This window comes from Pseudorca crassidens, chromosome 12 (genome assembly GCF_039906515.1).
Source record: "Pseudorca crassidens isolate mPseCra1 chromosome 12, mPseCra1.hap1, whole genome shotgun sequence".
NCBI classification, from domain to species: Eukaryota; Metazoa; Chordata; class Mammalia; order Artiodactyla; family Delphinidae; genus Pseudorca; species Pseudorca crassidens.
Window position 1 is genome coordinate 53,413,273 of NC_090307.1, and position 21,575 is coordinate 53,434,847.

A 21,575-nucleotide genomic window follows, 5' to 3' on the forward strand; every position below is an offset into this window, starting at 1 on the left:
GGTTGACATCACATAGATAAAGACACAGATCAATAGAAGAGAACTGATTTTAGATAAAGGCACAACAGGCAATTCAGTAGAAAAAGAAAGTCTTTTCAAACAAATGGGGCTGGAATGACTGTATATCCACAAACAAACAAAAAACAAAAAAGAACTTTGACCCATACCTCATATTATGCATATAAAAATTAACTTAAAATGAATCACAGACCTAAATGTAACAACTAAAACTTTATAAACTTCTAGTACAAAATAGGAGAAAACCTTAGTGACCTTGGATTTAGCAAAGATTTCTCAGGACACAAACAATAAAAGAAAAATTGGTCAATCAGACTTCATTAAAATTAAGAACCTCTGCTCTTTGAAAAATACTGTTAAAAGAATGAAAAGAGGGCTTCCCTAGTGGCGCAGTGGTTAAGAATCCACCTGCCAGGCTTCCCTGGTGGCGCCGTGGTTGAGAGTCCACCTGCCGATGCAGGGGACACAGGTTCGTGCCCTGGTCCGGGAAGATCCCACATGCCGTGGAGCAGCTGGGCCCGTGAGCCATGGCCGCTGAGCCTGCGTGTCCGGAGCCTGTGCTCCACAACGGGAGAGGCCACAACAGTGAGAGGCCTGCATACAGCAAAAAAAAAAAAAAAAAAAAAAAAAAGAATCCACCTGCCAATGCAGGGGACACGGGTTTGAGCCCCTGTCTGGGAAGATCCCACATGCCATGGAGCAACTAAGCCCGTGTGCCACAACTACTGAAGCCCACACACCTAGAGCCCATGCTCCGCAACACAAGAAGCCACCACAACAAGAAGCTCACACACCACAATGAAAAGCAGCCCCCGTTCGCTGCAACTAGAGAAAGCCCGTGTGCAGCAATGAAGACCCAACGCAGCCAAAAATAAATAAATAAATAAATAAAATTTTTAAAAAGAATGAAAAGACAAGTTACAGACTGGGAGAAAGTATGTGCATACCACATATCTGATAAAGAACTTGTATTCAGTTTATAAAAAGAACCCTCAAAACTTAGTAGTAAGAAAACAGCTCAACAAAATAATGAAGAAGGTCTGAAGAGACACTTCATCAAATATACATGAGTGGTGAACAAGCAAATGAAAAGATGTTCAATACCAGCAGTCATAAGGAAATGCAAATTCAAACCACAAAAAGATACCACAATACTCCTGTTTGAATGGCTAAAGTTATAAAAGGAGAACCAAACAACTTTTAGTAAGAATGCAAAACAATACAGTTAGCATTGACTAGTATTTAGCTCATAAACTAAATTTGTACATTTGTAGCTCTGATGAAATATCTTATCAGGTGCAAGTTAAATTAGCCATAAATATAAGCCTCTGCATTAAAAGATGCTCCCACTGGCACTGAATTAAAGATTATCTTTACTCACGGTGTTTTTGGATGGCTCCCAGGCAGCATCGACCTTCCCCACATCTTGCATATCTTGAAGCTGACGTAGCTGAGACAAAGTGTGATGCCTCAGAGCTTCATGCAAAGGAGTATCCCCATCCTTATCCTGAATATCTAATTTGGCACCTGCACGGACCAAAAGCTAGAAGAGAAAAACATCTTATTTTGCCAAAGTATTCCACCCACAAGAAGTTACAACATCTCTAAAGTAACAGTGTGAGAGCCCTGGACCTATCTGACGGGGTTGCCGTGAAAGTTAATTATTCTTATGTATTTGCTTGCTAAATTACTCTATACCCAACCCTGTGACTCCTTACAAATAATGATGAACCTGGTTATTCAAATATATTGAATTAGAGAAAGCAGAAAGAAATAAGAACCAAAATGTTGCTCAATTAATCTACTCTAAGATCAAGATAACTGGGGGAAATTTAGGACATTTTTTTTCTCATTTTAATTTCAGATATGTGAGTTGGGATATTTTAAGTATTTCCAATAGGACCAAATCATAACGTTCAAAATTCTTCTATTATTTAAATAAGCAAGTTATTTATTTCCATTCTCTTTGGTTAATTTTCTCCAAATGTATGGTTATAAGGGTTATAAGTCCAAATATCAGAGAAATGAAGAATTTTTGGCAAGGGGAATTTTAAATAATAATAAACGTGAAGTGTTTGCTAAACTGCAATCTCTTACATATAACACATAATCGATATATCTCAATCAATTTTTTAAATATATTTATTTATTTTTGGCTGCATTGGGTCTTCATTGCTGCACGCGGGCTTTCTCTAGTTTCAGCGAGTGCGGGTTACTCTTGGTTGCGGTGCACTGGCTTCTCATTGCAGTGGCTTCTCTTGTTGCGGAGCACAGGCTCTAGGCACGTGGGCTTCAGTAGTTGTGGTACATGGGCTCAGCAGTCGTGGCTCACGGGCTCTAGAGCGCAGGCTCAGTAGTTGTGGCGCACGGGCTTAGTTGCTCCGCGGCATGTGGGATCTTCCCGGACCAGGGCTCGAACCCGTGTCCCCTGCATTGGCAGGCGGATTCTTAACCACTGAGCCACCACGGAAGCCCTCAATCAATATTTTAAGTGGTGAACATAAAACTTTGCTTACAGTGCTTCAACAAGTTCCCTAATCATTTCTGTAAATGTTATCAGAGTTTTAGAAAGATACCATACAAAGAAACCAATCTCAAGCACATGGTCCTACCTGTCTTGACTAATTACTGTTTTCTTTTGTTTTGCTTGCTTTGTTTCAAAAAGATTATATAATGTCTCTGCAGGACAGTTTCTCAAATTTGAACATGCATCACAATTACCTGGGGGCCTGTTAAACCACAGATTGCTAGTTCCCACCCTTGGAGGTTCTGATTTGGTTGGTCTGAGGTGGGGCCCAGGAACTGACTTTTCTACCAAAGTCTCAGGTGATGCTGATGCTGCTGCTTCAGCCTCCAAACTTTAAGAATCACTGCTCTACAAAAAAGTTGTAAACAGATAATCTTTCAAGTATTTTGACTGGAATCACCAGATTAGTAAAATAAAAATATACATGTCAGCTTTTTTGGAATCTGTTCGGCAAATGTCTAGCCGAAGCCTTTAATTACAGTTCACTCTCAATTATAAAAATTAAAAGGGAGTATACTTTTAAAAAAAACAAATTTGTAAGTTACTCTGAAATCCTCTGATTTAATATTCTGGCAATTTACAAATCTGGCAACAAAATTATAAAGACTTTGAATATCAGAATCTTAAGATTTTCCTTATTACAAATTAAAACTCTTTACTCAACTGATGTAAAATATTAGCCTAAAATCGTAATTTTTTACCTCCAGCTATGCCTTTTGAGAAATCTAACAAAGTATGATTTAATAAGCAAAGATTCACTTTAGTAGACACGTTACCCTCACAATCTGGGTGTGCTGCCGCTCAACAGCAAGGTGTAGGGCAGTCTGCTGGTTCACATTCTGGATATCCAGGTTTGCGTTACCCTGAAGAAGAACAAGGCACACACAGTTGAATGTGACAAGAGGGAAGCATACTAAACTAACTCTTGGCAAAGAATCAGTACACTGGACACTACTGACCACACCCCCTTCCTAGGGGCTGGGACCTTGTTCTCATATGGTAACACAGGAAGAAGTGGATAGGGCAGCAAACTTTCTGAAGTATAACAGCAAGTTTAAAATAATTATTTTTATTATGGTGATTCCATCTAAGAACAGTTAAAGGACAAAGTACAGTACAAACACAGCTCCCTTTTAATCTCCATTATAGAGCAATGGACATAATCAGCTCATTTTAACTGTAAATATTTCCTGAAAATATATTAATGAGTCTTCACATTGGATCTAGATTTCTTTTAATGACCTAATAAGGTCAGTTCCTCTTGCTGCATAATTGAGCTCTTCCTCATTCAGTGAAAAGGAACTCTGCTGGAGGGTGAGAAGAAGATAACGCTTAATTAATACATACAAACACTTATTGAAGGAAGAGCAGAAAGTCCCACCAGGGCCCTGAGATAGACAAAGGACCATGAGAACAGCTGATGCCAAGCACAGAGGAAAGGGACGGAGAAGCAAAAGCAATGAACACAGTGTCAGTGGACCTGGGTTCAAGTGTTGTCAGCTACGCGCTTTGTGAGTTTAAGCAAGCACTGTATCATTTCATGCCTATTTCCTCAGCTCCAAAATGGTAAGGGCACAACCTATTCCAGGGGTCAATGTGAGGATTAAGAAAAATAACAATGTCAAAATGCCTAGCACCATGTCTGGCATGATAAAAAATAATAATAAATTTTTTAAAATACTAAAATTAAGTAGAGGGCTACAGAGTCAAAAAGTAAACTGTATCATTCCATTTGTGTCTTAGAACCATTCACGCCCTATGATCACAACTCTGACACCCCTACCTGTGCACCTGCTTGGTGCATCAGGTAGAGCTGAAACTCACTTATGGGAGTTTGGTTGGTCTGAACATGCTATGACATGTTCGAGAAGGTGGGAGTTTCTGGATTGTTTTTACTATTTACGTTTCTTTGAGTGCAATCATTAGGCTCCTGATCTCAGCTTGCTTTCCTTTTTTTTTTTTTTTTTGGCCGTGCCGCGTGGCTTATGGGATCTTAGTTCCCCAACCAGCAACTGACCAGCGATGGCTCATGGCAGTGAAAGTGCTGAGTCCTAACCAATGGACCACCAGTGAATTCCCTCAGGTTGTTTTCTTATCATGTCTGTTCTCATATAAATGCAGAAAGTGAGGGATCTCCTTTTAAGTTTTCTGAACTTTTTTCCATCATTTAGAATTTACAAAGTAGTATTCATTGTATGGATATACCATAATTTGTTTATTCAGACACTAGTTGATGAACATTTGGTTTGCTTTCAGTTTAGGGCTATTACAAATAATGCTGCTACAAGCATTTAGTAGGAGTATTTCGTGGAAATGTGCCCTCAGTTCTCTTGGATACATATCTAGACGTGAGACTGCTGGGATGAATATATGTTTAACTTTATAAGAAACTGCTAAACTGTTTTTCAACATGGCTACCCTGAAAAACACCAGCAACGTTTGTGAATTCTAACTGCTCCACATCCTAATCAACACCTGGTTTTGTTGGCATTTTTAATTTTAGTCATTGTAGTTGGTGTAATTTCTGTTTTCCTAATGACCAATGGTAATTTAAGCAAGGTCACAAGATACATGGTAAATATATTTTAAAAACTGCAACTCTATATATTAGCAATACATAACTGGAAATTGAAATTTTAAAACAATACAATTTACCAATAGGATCAAAAAAATTACTTAAAGATAAACCTAATATGTGCAAGAGCAATCAAACTCCCCCAAAGACTTTTAATAGAAACTAATAACCTGATTCTAAAATGTACTGGGAAATTCCAAAGATCTAGAACATTAAAGTAGTTCTGAGAAAGAAAAACAAATTTAGAGGACTTACTCTAACTGATTTCAAGACTTACTATAAAGCAACAATGACCAAGACAGTGTGGTACTGGCTTAAGGTCAGTCGTTTGGATTTTGGATGAAAAGGAATTTATCATAATTAACAACACTTCTAAGAAAATTAATTTTAATAATAAAGGCTTACAATGGCAGGGGAAAGGTTTGTTTAACTTTTGAACTATTTTTTTACCTAAACTTCTGTAGTTTATGGAATGTCTATCTTATGATCTATGACCTAGTTACACATAATGTACTATCTACTAAATTTTTCTGCTGTTTCATCTTCTTAACTAGACTGTAAGTTCCTTGAAGTCAGGGATCACAGATAATTCTTTGGGAACTTTAGTGCTTAGCTATGGCATATGCTTGACTGAAGCATTTAAAAATTTTGCTGAATACACCAAAATATCATAAAATTGCAATAAATGGGTTTCCCCCAAAATCCAATCTCATAAAGATGTAGAGCATCTTATTCCTGAGATGAATGAAATGACCAAGGTGAGCCTATGCTGCTATCCAAGGGGTCCAGCAGTAGTCATGAACTGCATCCCTAGATCCTAGCTGCAGCCTGGTGTTACCTGGTGGCAACTGCCCACACCAGCTTAGATATCAACATGATGGTTCTTGGTGCTACAGCAGAGTGATACTTCCACAATAGCGGCAGTGATTCTGGAAAATCCCTTTTCATTGATGCCTATTTTGTTGGACCAAACCAGGAAGACTGTGCAGAGAGAATACTGGAGACTGAAGGATTCCCCGCCCCCCCCCCCCCGCCCCCTTCTCCCCACACACACCACTAACTCCCTCCATTTAAGAACCAATGTTAGGGGAATTCCCTGGTGGTCCAGTGTTTAGGGCTCCATGCTTCCACTGAAGGGGGCACAAGTTCGATCCCTGCTTGGGGAACTAAGATTCTATATGCTGTGTGGCGCAGCCAGGGAAAACAAAAATAAAAACAAAAACCAATGTTAGGCGGAAGACTAAATTCATATTATATCTGAATTTGCATCATCATGGGATTTTGCTGTAAGATCCCATCATCATGGGATTTTACTTATTATCAACTAATAAGTAGTTGATGAAGTAAAAAATAGATAGCAATGACCCAAAATTGTTAAAAATTACTGAACTGCTTTTCCTACCTGATGTACCAACAGTTCAGCCACTTCTACATGATTATTGAGGGCAGCCAGATGCAAGGCAGTATAACCATCATCTTTCTTCTCATCCACAATCCACGGTCTTGGTAATTTCGACAGTAAAACACGCATTGCACTGAAAGTCAAATATTTAATTAAATATTTTCTTTAGAAAAACTATTCAAAAGAAACTTTTAAAATCAAATGAATATACTTCTCTTTAAAGAAAATTATGCCCTTAGAGACAAATAGAAATTCAAAATTTCTAAATCGGGCTTCCCTGGTGGCGCAGTAGTTGAGAGTCCGCCTGCCAATGCAGGGGACACGGGTTTGTGCCCCGGTCCGGGAAGATCCCACATGCCATGGAGCGGCTGGGCCCGTGAGCCATGGCCGCTGAGCCTGCACATCCAGAGCCTGTGCTCCACAACGGGAGAGGCCACAACAGTGAGAGGCCCGCGCACCGCAAAAAAAAAAAAAAAAAAAATTCTAAATCTTAAATACACAGCCTTTTGATATTGTAAGAGGTAAACAAATTATTGCTGTTTGGAGAACAGAATCAAAACAGAATGGGAGTGCTACAAAAGGGAAACATGAGAGGAAAAATACCAAAGGTAAAAGAAATATACCCTAATAAGGATATATGTTGGCCTTGTGGAATCTCTTAGGTTCAACTGGAATAGTATATATTAACGAAGAGTTAATAAAGAACAACCAGGTAACAACAGCTAAGAAGGAAAAATAGTAATAAGACAAATTTTAGGTAGCTGGCAGATTATCATGAACTCTGCAGAATTAAAAATGTGATATATGTCATTTAGCAGTGCTAAATCCAGTTGATATCAAAACACACAAAATGGTCACTATAATCTAGTATTTAAAATTTAAGATATGGTAACAAAGTATCTCCAAAGCAAAAAAGACAAAGTTATCCTAAAGAGCACCAAAGATTAAACCGTAAAAAATCAGGGGAACTAATTATCAAGAAATCATGCTTTGTAGAGAAAAAGCTAGCCTACCACTCAAAAAGGAAAATAAAATCAGAAGCAACTTTCCTAAGCCTAACCAGTCTAACTTTTCTTAACATAGAGGTTTTGTGTGGAAAACTCATAACGTAATTTGGAAAAAATCTCCCTTAATACATCTATCAACTAATTGCTTTTTTTAAGGAGTGAGACCTAAGATAACTGCTCCCGTAAAGAGTATTGGACTTGGCACAGACACACTGATATACGTATTAGATATTGAATCTTCCCTCACACCTAAAAAAGGCAGTAAACACAGAAAAGAAAAGCTTTTAAAATTGTGCCAATAGAGTATAAAAGGGCAAGAAATAACACTAAGATACATATCGGGATAGTTTTTCGTAAGGTGATACATATGAGAGAAAAATTTTTAATAGAGAAATGTTATAAATGTATGGAGAAACAGTCTGAAGATGCAGAATAAGAATGTGTGTAAATGAAACTGTAAGTCTCTAAAATAATGAGACTAAGGCCTAACATGAGCCAGAGCATGTTTCCTTAACAGCAGTGGTCTATGAATCCCAAACAGGAAATCCAAGACATCTGAGAACAAGCTTTGGAGGATTCAAGAATCTCCAAAACTGTACTCAAATCTGGAAGTTTATAGCTTTTCTCAGATTTTTAAACAGGTTTATGACCCAAGGTGTACTGAGAATCAAAACTTTAAGACAGCCTTTGGTGGTTGTTACTGAAGTTACAATCACTGTTTATGGGTAACAAGACTTCTTTAGAAATCTATGAACCATTTTCTCCCAGAAAATACACATAAAAATCTATACATACAATTTTGAGGGAGTCCAAACCCCCTAAGGTTCCATTCATGGACCTCATACAAAGCTAAAGATTCCTGCTTTAGCTCATTTTCTGTAATTATAAAGATTCTATACCTCCTCATTCAGTGGATTAAAATAGAATACTAGAAATTCTGTAGATTTTGACTCAAATTCTTAATGGGGAAAAGTACTGGTACAACAATATACTACTGATTGTTTGGATTTAGCATAATCATGATGCTAATGCCATAAATTATGTTACCTTACACACTTGACCATGTGATAAATGGAATTTAGCTTTATGATTCTTTTGGAGAGTTTTGAATATTCAAGTATTAAATCATGTGAAAAAAGTTTTAATAAAGACAAAATGTAATCATTAAAAATAATAAGATAGGACACAGATTTGAAATTTGTTCTCCTGTCTTCTCCTTGGATGCCGTGTGAATAAGGCCTGTCTTCACTGCAAACCTCAGATATCTTAGCATTTTGGCTTGCTATGTTTCTGACAAAGGGAACTTGGCTCGGATAAATCGCCCAGCAAAGAAAAATCCAAGACACCAGTAAGATTTTCACCACAGTTGTCTACGCCATGTGCCTGAGAGGGTCTTGGTGATCTGGCCGGGTGTCAGGACTGAGCCTCTGAGGTGGGAGAGCCGAGTTCCAGACACTGGACCACCAGACACCTCCTGGCCCCACGTAATATCAACCAGCGAGAGCTCTCCCAGAGATCTCTGTCTCAACACTAAGACCCAGATCCACTTGACAACCAGCAAGCTCCAGTGCTGGACACCCCATGCCAAACTAGCAAGACAGGAACACAACTCCACCCATTAGCAGAGAGGCAGCCTAAAATCATAAGTTCACAGACACCCCAAAACATACCACTGTATGCAGTCCTGCCCATCAGAAAGACAAGATCCAGCCTCATCCACCAGAACACAGGCACCAGTCCTCTCCACAAGGAAGCCTACACAAGCCACTGAATCAACCTTACCCACTGGGGGTAACACCAAAAACAAAGGGAACTACAAACCTGCAGCAAGCGAAAGGAGACACCAAACACAGTAAGTTAAGCAAAATGGGAAGACAGAGAAACACACAGCAGATGAAGGAGCAAGGTAAAAACCCACCAGACCAAACAAATGAAGAGGAAATAGGCAGTCTACCCGAAAAAGAATTCAGAGTAATGATAGTTAATGATCCAAAATCTTGGAAACAGAATGGAGACAATACAAGAAACGTGTAATGAGGACCTAGAAGAACTAAAGAGCAAACAAACAATGATGACCAACACAATAAATGAAATTAAAAATTCTCTAGAAGGAATCAATAGCAGAATAACTGAGGCAGAAGAACGGATAAGTAACCTGCAAGGTAAAATAGTGGAAATAACTACCGCAGAGCAGAATAAAGAAAAACGAATGAAAAGAATTGAGGACAGTCTCAGAGACCACTGGGACAACATTAAATGCACCAACATTCAAATTATAGGAGTCTCAGCAGAAGAAGAGAAAAAGGGACTGAGAAAATATTTGAAGAGATTATAGTTGAAAACTTCCCTAATATGGGAAAGGAAATAGTCAATCAAGTCCAGGAAGCACAGAGAGTCCCATACAGGATAAATCCAAGGAAAAACACACCAAGACACATATTAATCAAACTATCAAAAATTAAAGACAAAGAAAAAATATTAAAAGCAGCAAGGGAAAAGCAACAAATAACATACAAGGGAATCCCCGTAAGGTTAACAGCTGATATTTCAGCATAAAGTTCGCAAGCCAGAAGGGAGTGGCAGGACATATTTAAAGTGATGAAAAGGAAAAACCTACAACCAAGATTACTCTACCCAGCAAGGATCTCATTCAGATTCGACGGAGAAATTAAAACCTTTACAGACAAGCAAAAGCTAAGAGAATTCAGCACCACCAAACCAACTTTACAACAAATGCTGAAGGAACTTCTCTAGGCAGGAAACACAAGAGAAGGAAAAGACCTACAATAACAAACCCAAAACAACTACAAAAATGGTAATAGGAACATACATATTGATAACTACCTTAAATGTAAATGGATAAAATGCTCTAACTATAAAAGACACAGACAGGCTGAATGGATACAAAAACAAGACCCGTATACATGCTGTTTACAAGCGACTCACTTCAGACCTAAAGACACATACAGACTGAAAGTGAGGGGATGGAAAAAGATATTCCATGCAAATGAAAATCAAAAGAAAGATGAAGTAGCAATTCTCATATCAGACAAAACAGACTTTAAAATAAAGACTATTACAAGAGACAAAGAAGAACACTGCATAATGATCAAGGGATCGATCCAAGAAGAAGATATAACAATTGTAAATATTTATCCACACAACATAGGAGCACCTCAATATATAAGGCAAATGCTAACAGCCATAAAAGGGGAAACCGACAGTAACACAATCATAGTAGGGGACTTTAACAACCCACTTCCACTAATGGACAGATCAACCAACAGGAAAACAAATAAAGAAACACAAGCTTTAAATGATACATTAAACAAGATGGACTTAATTGATATTTATAGGACATTCCACCCAAAAATAATAGAATACAGTTTCTTCTCAAGTGCTCATGGAACATTCTCCAGGATAGATCTTATCTTGGATCACAAATCAAGCTTTGGTAAATTTAAGAAAATTGAAATTGTATCAAGTATCTTTTCCTACCACAATGCTATGAGACTAGGTATCAATTACAGGAAAAAAAACGTAAAAAATACAAACACATGAAAGCTAAACAATACCGTACTAAATAACCAAAAGATCACAGAAGAAATCAAACAGGAAATCAAAAAATACCTAGAAACAGATGACAATGAGAACACAACGGCCCAAAATGTACGGGATGCAGCAAAAGCAGTTCTAAGAGGGAAGTTTATAGCAATACAACACTACCTCAAGAAACAAGAAACATCTCAAAGAAACAACCTAACCTTACACCTAAAGCAATTAGAGAAAGAAGAACAAAAAAAACCCCAAAGTTAGCAGAAGGAAAGAAATCATAAAGATCAGATCAGAAATAAATGACAAAGAAATGAAGGAAACGAAAACAAAGATCAATAAAACTAAAAGCTGGTTCTCGGAGAAGATAAACAAAATTGATGAACCATTAGCCAGACTCATCAAGAAAACAAGGGAGAAGACTCAAATCAATAGAATTAGAAATGAAAAAGGAGAAGTAACAACTGACAATGCAGAAATACAAAGGATCATGAGAGATTACTACAAGCAACTATATGCCAATAAACTGGACAACCTGGAAGAAATGGACAAACTCTTAGAAAAGCATAACCTTCCGAGATTGAACCAGGAAGAAACAGAAAATATAAACAGACCAATCACAAGCACTGAAATTGAGACTGTGATTAAAATCTTCCAACAAACAAAAGCCCAGGACCAGATGGCTTCACAGGCGAATTCTATGAAACATTCAGAGAAGAGCTAACATTCATCCTTCTCAAACTCTTCCAAAATATAGCAGAGGGAGGAACACTCCCAAACTCATTCTACAAGACCATCATAACCCTGATACCAAAACCAGACAAAGATGTTACGAAAAAAGAAAACTACAGGCCAATATCACTGATGAACATAGATGCAAAAATCCTCAACAAAATACTAGCAAACAGAATCCAACAGCACATTAAAAGGATAATACACCATGATCAAGTGAGGTTTATCCCAGGAATGCAAAGATTCTTCAATACATGCAAATAAATCAATGTGATACACCATATTAACAAACTGAAGGATAAAAACTATGTGATCATCTCAACAGACACAGAAAAAGCTTTCAACAAAATTCAAAACCCATTTATTATAAAAACTCTCCAGAAAGCAGGCATAGAGGGAACTTACCTGAACATAATAAAGGCCATATATGTCAAACCCACAGCCAACATCGTTCTCAATGGTGAAAAACTGAAACCATTTCCACCAAGATCAGGAACAAGACAAGGTTGCCCACTCTCACCACTATTATTCAACATAGTTTTGGAAGTTTTAGCCACAGCAATCAGAGACGAAAAAGAAATAAAAGGAATCCAAATTGGAAAAGAAGTAAAACTGTCACTGTTTGCAGATGACATGATACTACACACACAGAATCCTAAGATGCTACCAGAAAACTACTAGAGCTAATCAATGAATTTGGTATAGTAGCAGGATACAAAATTAATGCACAGTAATCTCTTGCATTCCTGTACACTAATGATGACAAATCTGAAAGAGCAATTAAGGAAACACTCCCATTTACTACTGCAACAAAAAGAATAAAATACCTAGGAATAAACCTACCTAAGGAGGTAAAAGACCTGTATTCAGAAAACTATAAGACACTGATGAAACAAATTAAAGATGATACCAACAGATGGAGAGATATACCATGTTCCTGACTGGAAGAATCAACATTGTGAAAATGACTATACTACCCAAAGCAATCTACAGATTCAATGCAATCCCTATCAAACTACCAATGGCATTTTTCACAGAACTAAAACAAAAAATTTCACAATCTGTATGAAAATACAAAAGACCCCGAATAGCCAAAGTAATCTTCAGAAAGAAAACGGAGCTGGAGAAATAAGGCTCCCTTGACTTCAGACTATACTACAAAGTTACAGTAATCAAGACAGTATGGTACTGGCACAAAAACAGAAATATAGATCAATGGAACAGGATAGAAACCCCAGAGATAAACCCAAACACATATGGTCATCCTATCTTTGATAAAGAAGGCAAGAATATGCAATGGAGAAAAGACAGCCGCTTCAATAAGTGGTGCTGGGAAAACTGGACAGCTACATGTAAAAGAATGAAATTAGAACACTCCCTAACACCATACACAAAAATAAACACAAAATGGATTAAAGACCTAAATGTAAGGCCAGACACTATAAAAGTCTTAGAGGAAAACATAGGCAGAACACTCTATGGCATAAATCACAGCAAGATCCTTTTTGACCCTCCTCCTAGAGAAATGGAAATAAAAACAAAAGTAAACATATGGGACCTAATGAAACTTAAAACCTTTTGCACAGCAAAGGAAACCACAGACAGGATGAAAAGACAACCCTCAGAATGGGAGAAAATATTAGCAAATGAAGCAACTGACAAAGGATTAATCTCCAAAATTTACAAGCAGCTCATGCAGCTCAATATCAAAAAACCAAACCCAATCTAAAAATGGGCAGAAGACCTAAATAGACATTTCTCCAAAGAAGATATACAGATTGCCAACAAACACATGAAAAGATGCTCAATATCACTAATCATTAGAGAAATGCAAGTCAAAACTACAGTGAAGTATCACCTCACACAAGTCAGAATGGCCATCATCAAAAAATCTACAAATAATAAATGCTGGAGAGGGTGTGGAAAAAGGGAACCGTCTTGCACTGTTGATGGGAATGTAAACTGACACAGCCACTATGGAGAACAGTATGGAGGTTCCTTAAAAAACTAAAAATAGAACTACCATACGATCCAGCAATCCCACTACTGGGCATATACCCTGAGAAAAGCATAATTCAGAAAGTGTCATGAAGCACAATGTTCGTTGCAGCTCTATTTACAATAGCCAGGACATGGAAGCAACCTAAGTGTCCATCAACAGATGAATGGATAAAGAAGATGTGGCACATATATACAATGGCACATATATACAATGGAATATTACTCAGCCATAAAAAGAAACGAAACTGAGTTATTCATAGTGAGGTGGATGAACCTAGGGCCTGTCGTACAGAGTGAAGTAAGTCAGAAAGAGAAAAACAAATACTGTATGCTAACACATACATATGGAATCTAAAAAAAAGGTTATGAAGAACCTCGGGGCAGGACAGAAATAAAGATGCAGATGTAGAGAATGGACTTGAGGACATGGGGAGGGGGAAGGGTAAGGTGGGATAAAGTGAGAAAGTGGCATCAACTAATATATACTACCAAATGTAAAACAGATAGCTAGTGAGAAGCAGCCGCATAGCAGAGGGAGATCAGCTCAGTGCTTTGTGACCACCTAGAGGGGTGGGATAGGGAGGGTGGGAGGGAGACGCAAGAGGGAGGAGATATGGGGATACATGTATATGTATAACTGATTCTCTTTGTTATAAAGCAGAAACTAACACACCATTGTAAAGCAATTATACTCCAATAAAGACGTTTAAAAATAAAAAGTCATGCACAACAATGTTCATTGCAGCATTATTTACAATAGCCAGGATATGGAATCAACCTAAGTGTCCATCAAAAGATCAATGGATAAAGAAGATGTGGCACATATATACAATGGAATATTACTCTGCCATAAAGAGAAACGAAATTGAGTTATTTGTAGTGAGGTGGATGGACCTAGAGTCTGTCATAGAGTGACGTTAAGTCAGAAAGAGCAAACCAAATACCATATGCTAACAGATATACATGGAATCTAAAATTTTTAAAAAATGGTTCTGAAGAACCTAGGGGCGGGACAGGAATAAAGACACAGACGTAGAGAATGGACTTGAGAACACAGGAAGGGGGAAGGGTAAGCTGAGACAAAATGAGAGAGTGGCACTGACATATATACACTACCAAATGTAAAACAGATAGCTAGTGAGAAGTAGCTGCATAGCACAGGGAGATCAGCTCGGTGCTTTGTGACTACCTAGAGTGATGGGATAGGGAGGGTAGGAGGGAGATGCAAGAAGGAGGGGATATGGGGATATATGTATATGTATAGCTGATTCACTTTGTTATACAGCAGTAACTAACAGAACAATGTAAAGCAATTATACTCCAATAAAGATGTTAAAAATATATAAGATAAATCCATTTTTTAAATTATTTTATTTAGTTTTGGCTCTGTCAGGTCTTAGTTGCGGCACGCTGGATCTTCGTTGAGGTACGTGGGATCTTCCGTTGTGAGGTGTGGGCGTCCCTCTAGTTGTGGCGTGCGGTTTTCTCTTCTCTAGTTGTGGCGCATGGGTTTTTCTCTCTAGTTGTGGCCCGCGGGTTTTCTCCCTCTAGTTGTGGGGGGCAGGCTCTGTAGTTGTGGCACATGGGCTCCAGAGCGTGTGGGCTCTGTAGTTTGCGGCACGCGGGCTCTCTAGTTGAGGCGCGTGAGCTCAGTAGTGGTGGCGTGTGGGCTTAGTTGCCCTGTGGCATGTGGGATCTTAGTTCCCTGACCAGGGATCAAATCCACACCCCCTGCATTGTAAGGTGGATTTTTTTTTTTTTTTTTTTTGCGGTACGCAGGCCTCTCACTTTTGCGGCCTCTCCTGTTGCGTAGCACAGGCTCCGGACTCACAGGCTCAGCAGCCATGGCTCACGGGCATAGCTGCTCCGCGGCATGTGGGATCTTCCCGGACTGGGGCACGAACCCGGGTCCCCTGCATCGGCAGGCGGACTCTCAACCACTGCGCCACCAGGGAAGCCCTAAGGTGGATTCTTTACCATTGGATCATCAGGGAAGTCCCAAACACATGTTATTGATACAAAGAAAAGAAAAATGGTACTATAACTGTGTTGAGAGAAATGGTGGTAATAGAGGATATTAATAGCTTTCACTTACTTGTTCTTCCTTCTTGCATTCATTAAGTCAACAAGGTAGAAAACCTGAGGTCCCTCAGAAAAAATAGCCAATGGTTCAGAAAGTTACTGAGGCATTTAAAAAGAAATAGAGGGAATTCCCTGGCGGTCCAGTGGTTAGGACTTGGCACTTTCACTGCCGGGGCCCAGGTTCGATACCTGGTCGGGGAACTAAGATCCCACAAGCCTCACAGCACAGCCAAAAAAAATTATATAAAAATAAACAAAAATAAAAATAAATAGGTATGTATGTATTCTTGAAAGCCCATTGCCTCCCTGCACTCTTATTACTTTGTGTCTTTTTGCTTTTTCCTCTCTTAGTACAGTATATATAACTGAACTGTCAGAACAAGGGAAAGGCAGTACCAGGCTACTGCTGGCAGTGACAAAAACAACCCTAGTCCCTTCTAGATCACATTCTACAAAGTATATCAAATCCTAATATTAAAATGCAAAATTCAACATTTTCAAGGAGAAAGTTTTTATTTCAGAATAAATCTATTCTGTTAACTAGTCTCACTGACATAAATGTTGTATATTACACTATAGAATAACCATATTAAAATATTTTTTCCTCACAATCCTGAAATATTAAGAAATATATCATTAAAAATAAAAATTGAAAGAAATTTGAATTAATCCAAATGCTTTATTTTAAACTGATTAAATTATTATAATATTAGCAACATATTTTAAAGAGAAATGGTAATTTTTGATTTCCCATAGTAACAGTGTTATATTGGCAAATGAGGTGAATACAGCAGATAATAGTTAATAAAGTAAATAAAACAAATGGATAACTAAAGAAAAAGAGATTTTTATAAGAGGAGATCCAGAAGTCGAATTAGGATGATAGATAGATAAGTAGATAGATAGATAGATAAATCACCAGGATGGAATTATTATTAAAAAGATGAAAATTATGTCTTTTTCTGGAAAATAATGATTGGTTAAAAAGAGAGTGAAGAAATGGTTCGTACAAAGCCTGGAGAAAGAATGAGAAAAATAATTTGTCAGTGTATCACCAGCGTTATCTATAGACAAAGCTCCCTGATGAGCAATCCCAGTATTCTAATTTACCCTCCAGTAGAATCAGGAGAATGCTATCAGTTTTCAGTCCATCGTCATATGCAAAGTCATCACAGGTTGATGGTACTGTCAATTAAGATCATCTAACCAGTTGTCTTGCTCACCAATCAATCTCCAATTTTAACTTAGCTTTTCATAGTAGATTTCTTTCTCCCCACTGCAGGGGAAAAAAATCTACTGATCAGATGGTGTAAGTACTACAATCCACTTAGCAATATTTCTTTCTGTAAACAGTAATTTGGCATTCTTTATTAGTGTTAATTAGTGTTAGTCATCTCTATGGACCAATAAAGCCAAGGTCCATACTCGGGCCCTGTGAAGCCTCAACTAAACACTCTCACCCATAACAGCTCTATCTCATATCTCTAACTGAACAAATACCAACACTTCCATAGAAACCTCTGTAAAATACCATAAGATTGCTGTAAGAATTAAATGATATAATGTAGGTAAATGTTTTAGTAGAGTCTAAAATTCTTCAATATAATAGTGTTATTTTATTACAGTTCTAAGATTATAGACCTATAAAGTACACAGTACAAATTTCCCTTTTCTCCTTCCCAAGAATTCCTCCTGTATTCTTGATTTTGGTTATTCTTACCACCATTTAACCAGCCACCCAAGTCAGAAACTTGGGAATCATTCTAGACCCTTTCCTCCCTTCTTACTCCTGTGTTCAATTTGTTCTCTTGGTTTTCCCTTTTAAAACTAAACTATTCTTTCCCAGGGGCCCCAATATTCTTTATATAGGCTTTCATTACCTTTCCTCTGAACATCTGTAACAGCCCCCTTCCAAATCTATCCTCTATACCCCTTCCACACAAATCTAATCATTTCACAATTTTCACAAATTCAAAATTATCAGCACTCAAATTAAAAAGGCTTCCTTTAGGGCTTCCCTGGTGGCGCAGTGGCTGAGAGTCCGCCTGCTGATGCAGGGGACCTGGGTTTGTGCCCCGGTTCAGGAAGATCCCCCATGCCGCGGAGCGGCTGGGCCCGTGAGCCATGGCTGCTGAGCCTGCGCGTCCGGAGCTTGTGCTCCGCAACGGGAGAGGCCACAACAGTGAGAGGCCCGCGTAAAAAAAAAAAAAAAAAAAAAAAAAAAAGGCTTCCTTTAAAATAACTAAATCTTTTTAAGATATGATTGGTCTCGATAAAATTTATTCTGATATATACTTTTTGTTCTAATATACTTTTAAAAGAATATGAGACTAAACTTACTATTTTGTTGATAACTGAATTATAACAAAATCAACTCCTGATTAAATGGTTTAAGTTGTGATAAAATATTGCAGATAGCCCCAAATCAAAATTAATGTAAAAGTCAATGGTCAACTAGCCAGGAGTGGGTAAATTTTTGTTTTTGCTGTTTCTAAATAAACTTTTTATTTCAGAACCACTGTAGAGTTACAGAGAATTGTGAAGATACTGCAGAGAGTTCCTCACCTCTACTGTTAATATTGTACATTAGTATGGTACATTTGTTAATTAATGAACCAGCACTGACTGCTATTAACTACTTCATTCCAACTTCCTTAGTTTTATTTCATGTTCTTTTTCTGCCCCAGAATACCACATTACATTTAGTTGTCATGGCTCCTTAGGCTCCCCTTGGCTGTGACAGTTTCTTAGACTTTCCTTGTTTTTGATGATGTTGACAATGTTGAGGAGTACTAATCAGTTATTTTGTAGACTGTCCCTCAGTTGGAATTTGTCTGGTGTTTTCCCATGATTACACTGGGGTTATGAGTTTTGAAGAAGAAGGTCTCAAAGGTAGTGCCTCTTCATCACGTCACATCAAGGGTACACACTATAAACATGACTTATCACTGTCGATGTTAACCTTGATCATCTGGCTGAGGTAGTGTTTGTGAGGTTTCTCCATCACAGAATTACTCTTTTTCCCCTTTTCTATACTATAGAACACTAAAATATACCACATACTCTTTGGAAAGAAGTCACTATGCGCAGCCTAAACTTGAGTGGAAAGTTATGCTCCACTTCCTTGAAGGTGGAATATCCACATAAATTATTTAGAATTCTTCTACACTGGAGATTTGAGGTAGATTAATTTTAACAGAGACCTATAACCCTCTCATCTTAATTAGAAAGCTGCTAATTAATGTTCATTCCTGATCTTCCCCCCACAAAAAGCAAACAAACACAAACAAATAATATGATGCCTCAAGAAAAAAGCCAATCTTTGGGCCTAGCCTGCAAGATGAGTTAAGAAAAAAACAGAATAGCCCCTGGTCCCCTCACCCTCATGTCCAGAGCAGCTCTGAGGGGTCTGTCTCCTTTCTTCTCATGGGGTAGACAATCTGAGGAACCCACAATATAACCAAAGGTCAGCTGTTCCCCACAGAACCTTAGTTAATTAAGAGGATTCTGTTGTTAGGTTGCAAGAACTGAGGCCCATAGAGTTGCCGGGATAAGGGTGTTACAGCTCAATAAATCAATAATTATACTAAGCCAATAGACTCTCACTTGTGGAGCACAGTATGAGATTTGAAGATACTTTCCCTAACGTTCAAACACTCTTCTTTATTTCTCAGTCTGGTTGTTTTCCAAAGGTTAAGGACATGGATAATTTAAGGATAAGATCTTACTACCAGTTAAGCAGGCATTTGTGAATACTGCCAAAGAAGCATTAAGTTCCGGAACAACTAATAGTGGTGCCTAGCATAATCCCTGGCACATGGTAATACTCAAACGTTTGCTGAATGATGAACAAATGAGTTCTAAGAAGCAGAGGGGACAAGCAGCTGTCTGCATGGTATGTAACAGTCAAATGGCGCTGGGTCCATTTTTAGGACCTGCCATGCTTTGCAATCTTTCTTCAGAGATGGGCAACATTTTTCCAAATAAACCACAGTAACTAAACTGAGGAGGCCTTACATATTAGTATTACTTAATGTAAAAAGACATTAGAACGGCACAACAGCACATATTAGGTGTTCAAAAAATGCTTGCTGAGTTAAAGAACAACCCCTCAAATATAGTTTAAGCATGTTAGTCCAGAATCCATAAAGAAACTTAATAAAAAAGTTGATGAATCCCAAGTAGAAGTTCTGTAGGGCATGCTAAAACCATGTTAGAATGTAACGGTCTGAATACATTTTTATTCAATACACACCCCTACCTAAATGGATGGAGACAAGAAGTCTAGGAGGGTATATACCAAAATGCTATCTGTGATCATCACTTTAGTAAATGAGTATGGGTAATTTTTATTTTCTTTCATCTATTTATAGTGACAGACATGACTCAAATGTTTTTTAATTCTTTTTTTTTGGTGTGCTTTAATTTTCTTCCCACAAACTCTTTTTTGACAGACAGTAATTAAAAGGTTCATTAATTTAGCTTAAATTCATTAACTAGGAATTTGGTAATGTAGTAGAATTTAGCTCAAAATGAGAGACATATGTAATGACAATGCAGCCTACGGGAGAGCTGTACAGGTGAGTACTCGATCGTTCCTAAAATAAGACAACCAAAATGATCTCTTCTATGATGTAAGGCAGGGAAGCGTAGTTTACTTATCTTTATACCCGCTTTGTGCACCCAGTGTTAGGTGCTCAAAGTTTAGCTGAATGGAACAAAAGAAACAATCAAATGAACAACCATCTTTCTGAGCAAGAATGCTCACCATGCTACATTTTTGGTTTATGTTCCAGTCCCCAAGAGTCCATTCCCTAACTACTTGCATTTTCAGAAACCAGAGCAACAGCAGGCACAGTGGTGAAGATCTCAGTCTGAAGCCAAACTACCTGGGCTCACATTCTGGCACCAGCAAACTGAAGAGCTAATGACTTGAGCAGGTTACTTACCTTCTGTGCCTCAGTTTCCTCATCTATAAAATGTGAGAAGACTCACAAATCCTATTTCATAGGATCGTTATGAAAATTTTAAAGGGCTTAGAAGAGTACCTGGACCTTCATACACTATATGAGTGTTTGCTTGGAGGGGGGGTACTTTTACTGCTACAAAATGGTCAGCAAATATGGGGTAATTTAGAAACCCGAAAATTAACCTATCTTAACACTCTGAGATGTGTCATCTTATCACAATGTGTCTAAAATTATTTCAATATCTAGAAAAGCTGACTCTTTAAAACTGCCAAATATCTATAGAAGCATTCTTATGTCACTGTTTTAAAATAGCCATCCAAAAAAATTAAACTGCTATGTTATTAAATGCTAAAGACAAAAAGAATGTCGAGGACAAATTTCCCTTCTAGGAGAATAAGCTCAGAAAACTGATAACCGTTTTTCTTGATTCTTAACTGAATCGATACTTAAGAGACTATATTTGAATTAAGAACAAGGCATAGTTGGTTTCTATTGGGCATTCTTAGGTTTGTAAGATCTTAAATTGTATCTCCATAGGTTTGTGGAATTTGATGTTATATTTTTTTCTCCTTGGCTAAAAAATAAACTTCAATATTAAAATTTATGGTAAATATGCCATTAAATTTATAGCAAAAGTATTTTTCCTCTGCAACATACACTATGTGGCAAAGTTACATATAGGTTAATGACTATTTAAGTCTGCAGTAAA

General features: G+C 37.8%; 1 protein-coding gene across 1 annotated transcript in view; it reads right to left on the bottom strand.

Annotated features, from left to right (window-relative positions):
• Positions 1–21,575, bottom strand: part of MIB1 (MIB E3 ubiquitin protein ligase 1) — a 119,202-nt gene that overhangs the window by 21,961 nt on the left and 75,666 nt on the right. Inside the window, exons 13-15 of the mRNA XM_067699537.1 lie at positions 6,523–6,655; positions 3,322–3,408; positions 1,400–1,561 (exon numbers count right to left, since the gene is read on the bottom strand). Coding sequence (XP_067555638.1) covers positions 1,400–1,561; positions 3,322–3,408; positions 6,523–6,655 — 382 coding nt within the window. The remainder of the gene's footprint in view (positions 1–1,399; positions 1,562–3,321; positions 3,409–6,522; positions 6,656–21,575) is intronic.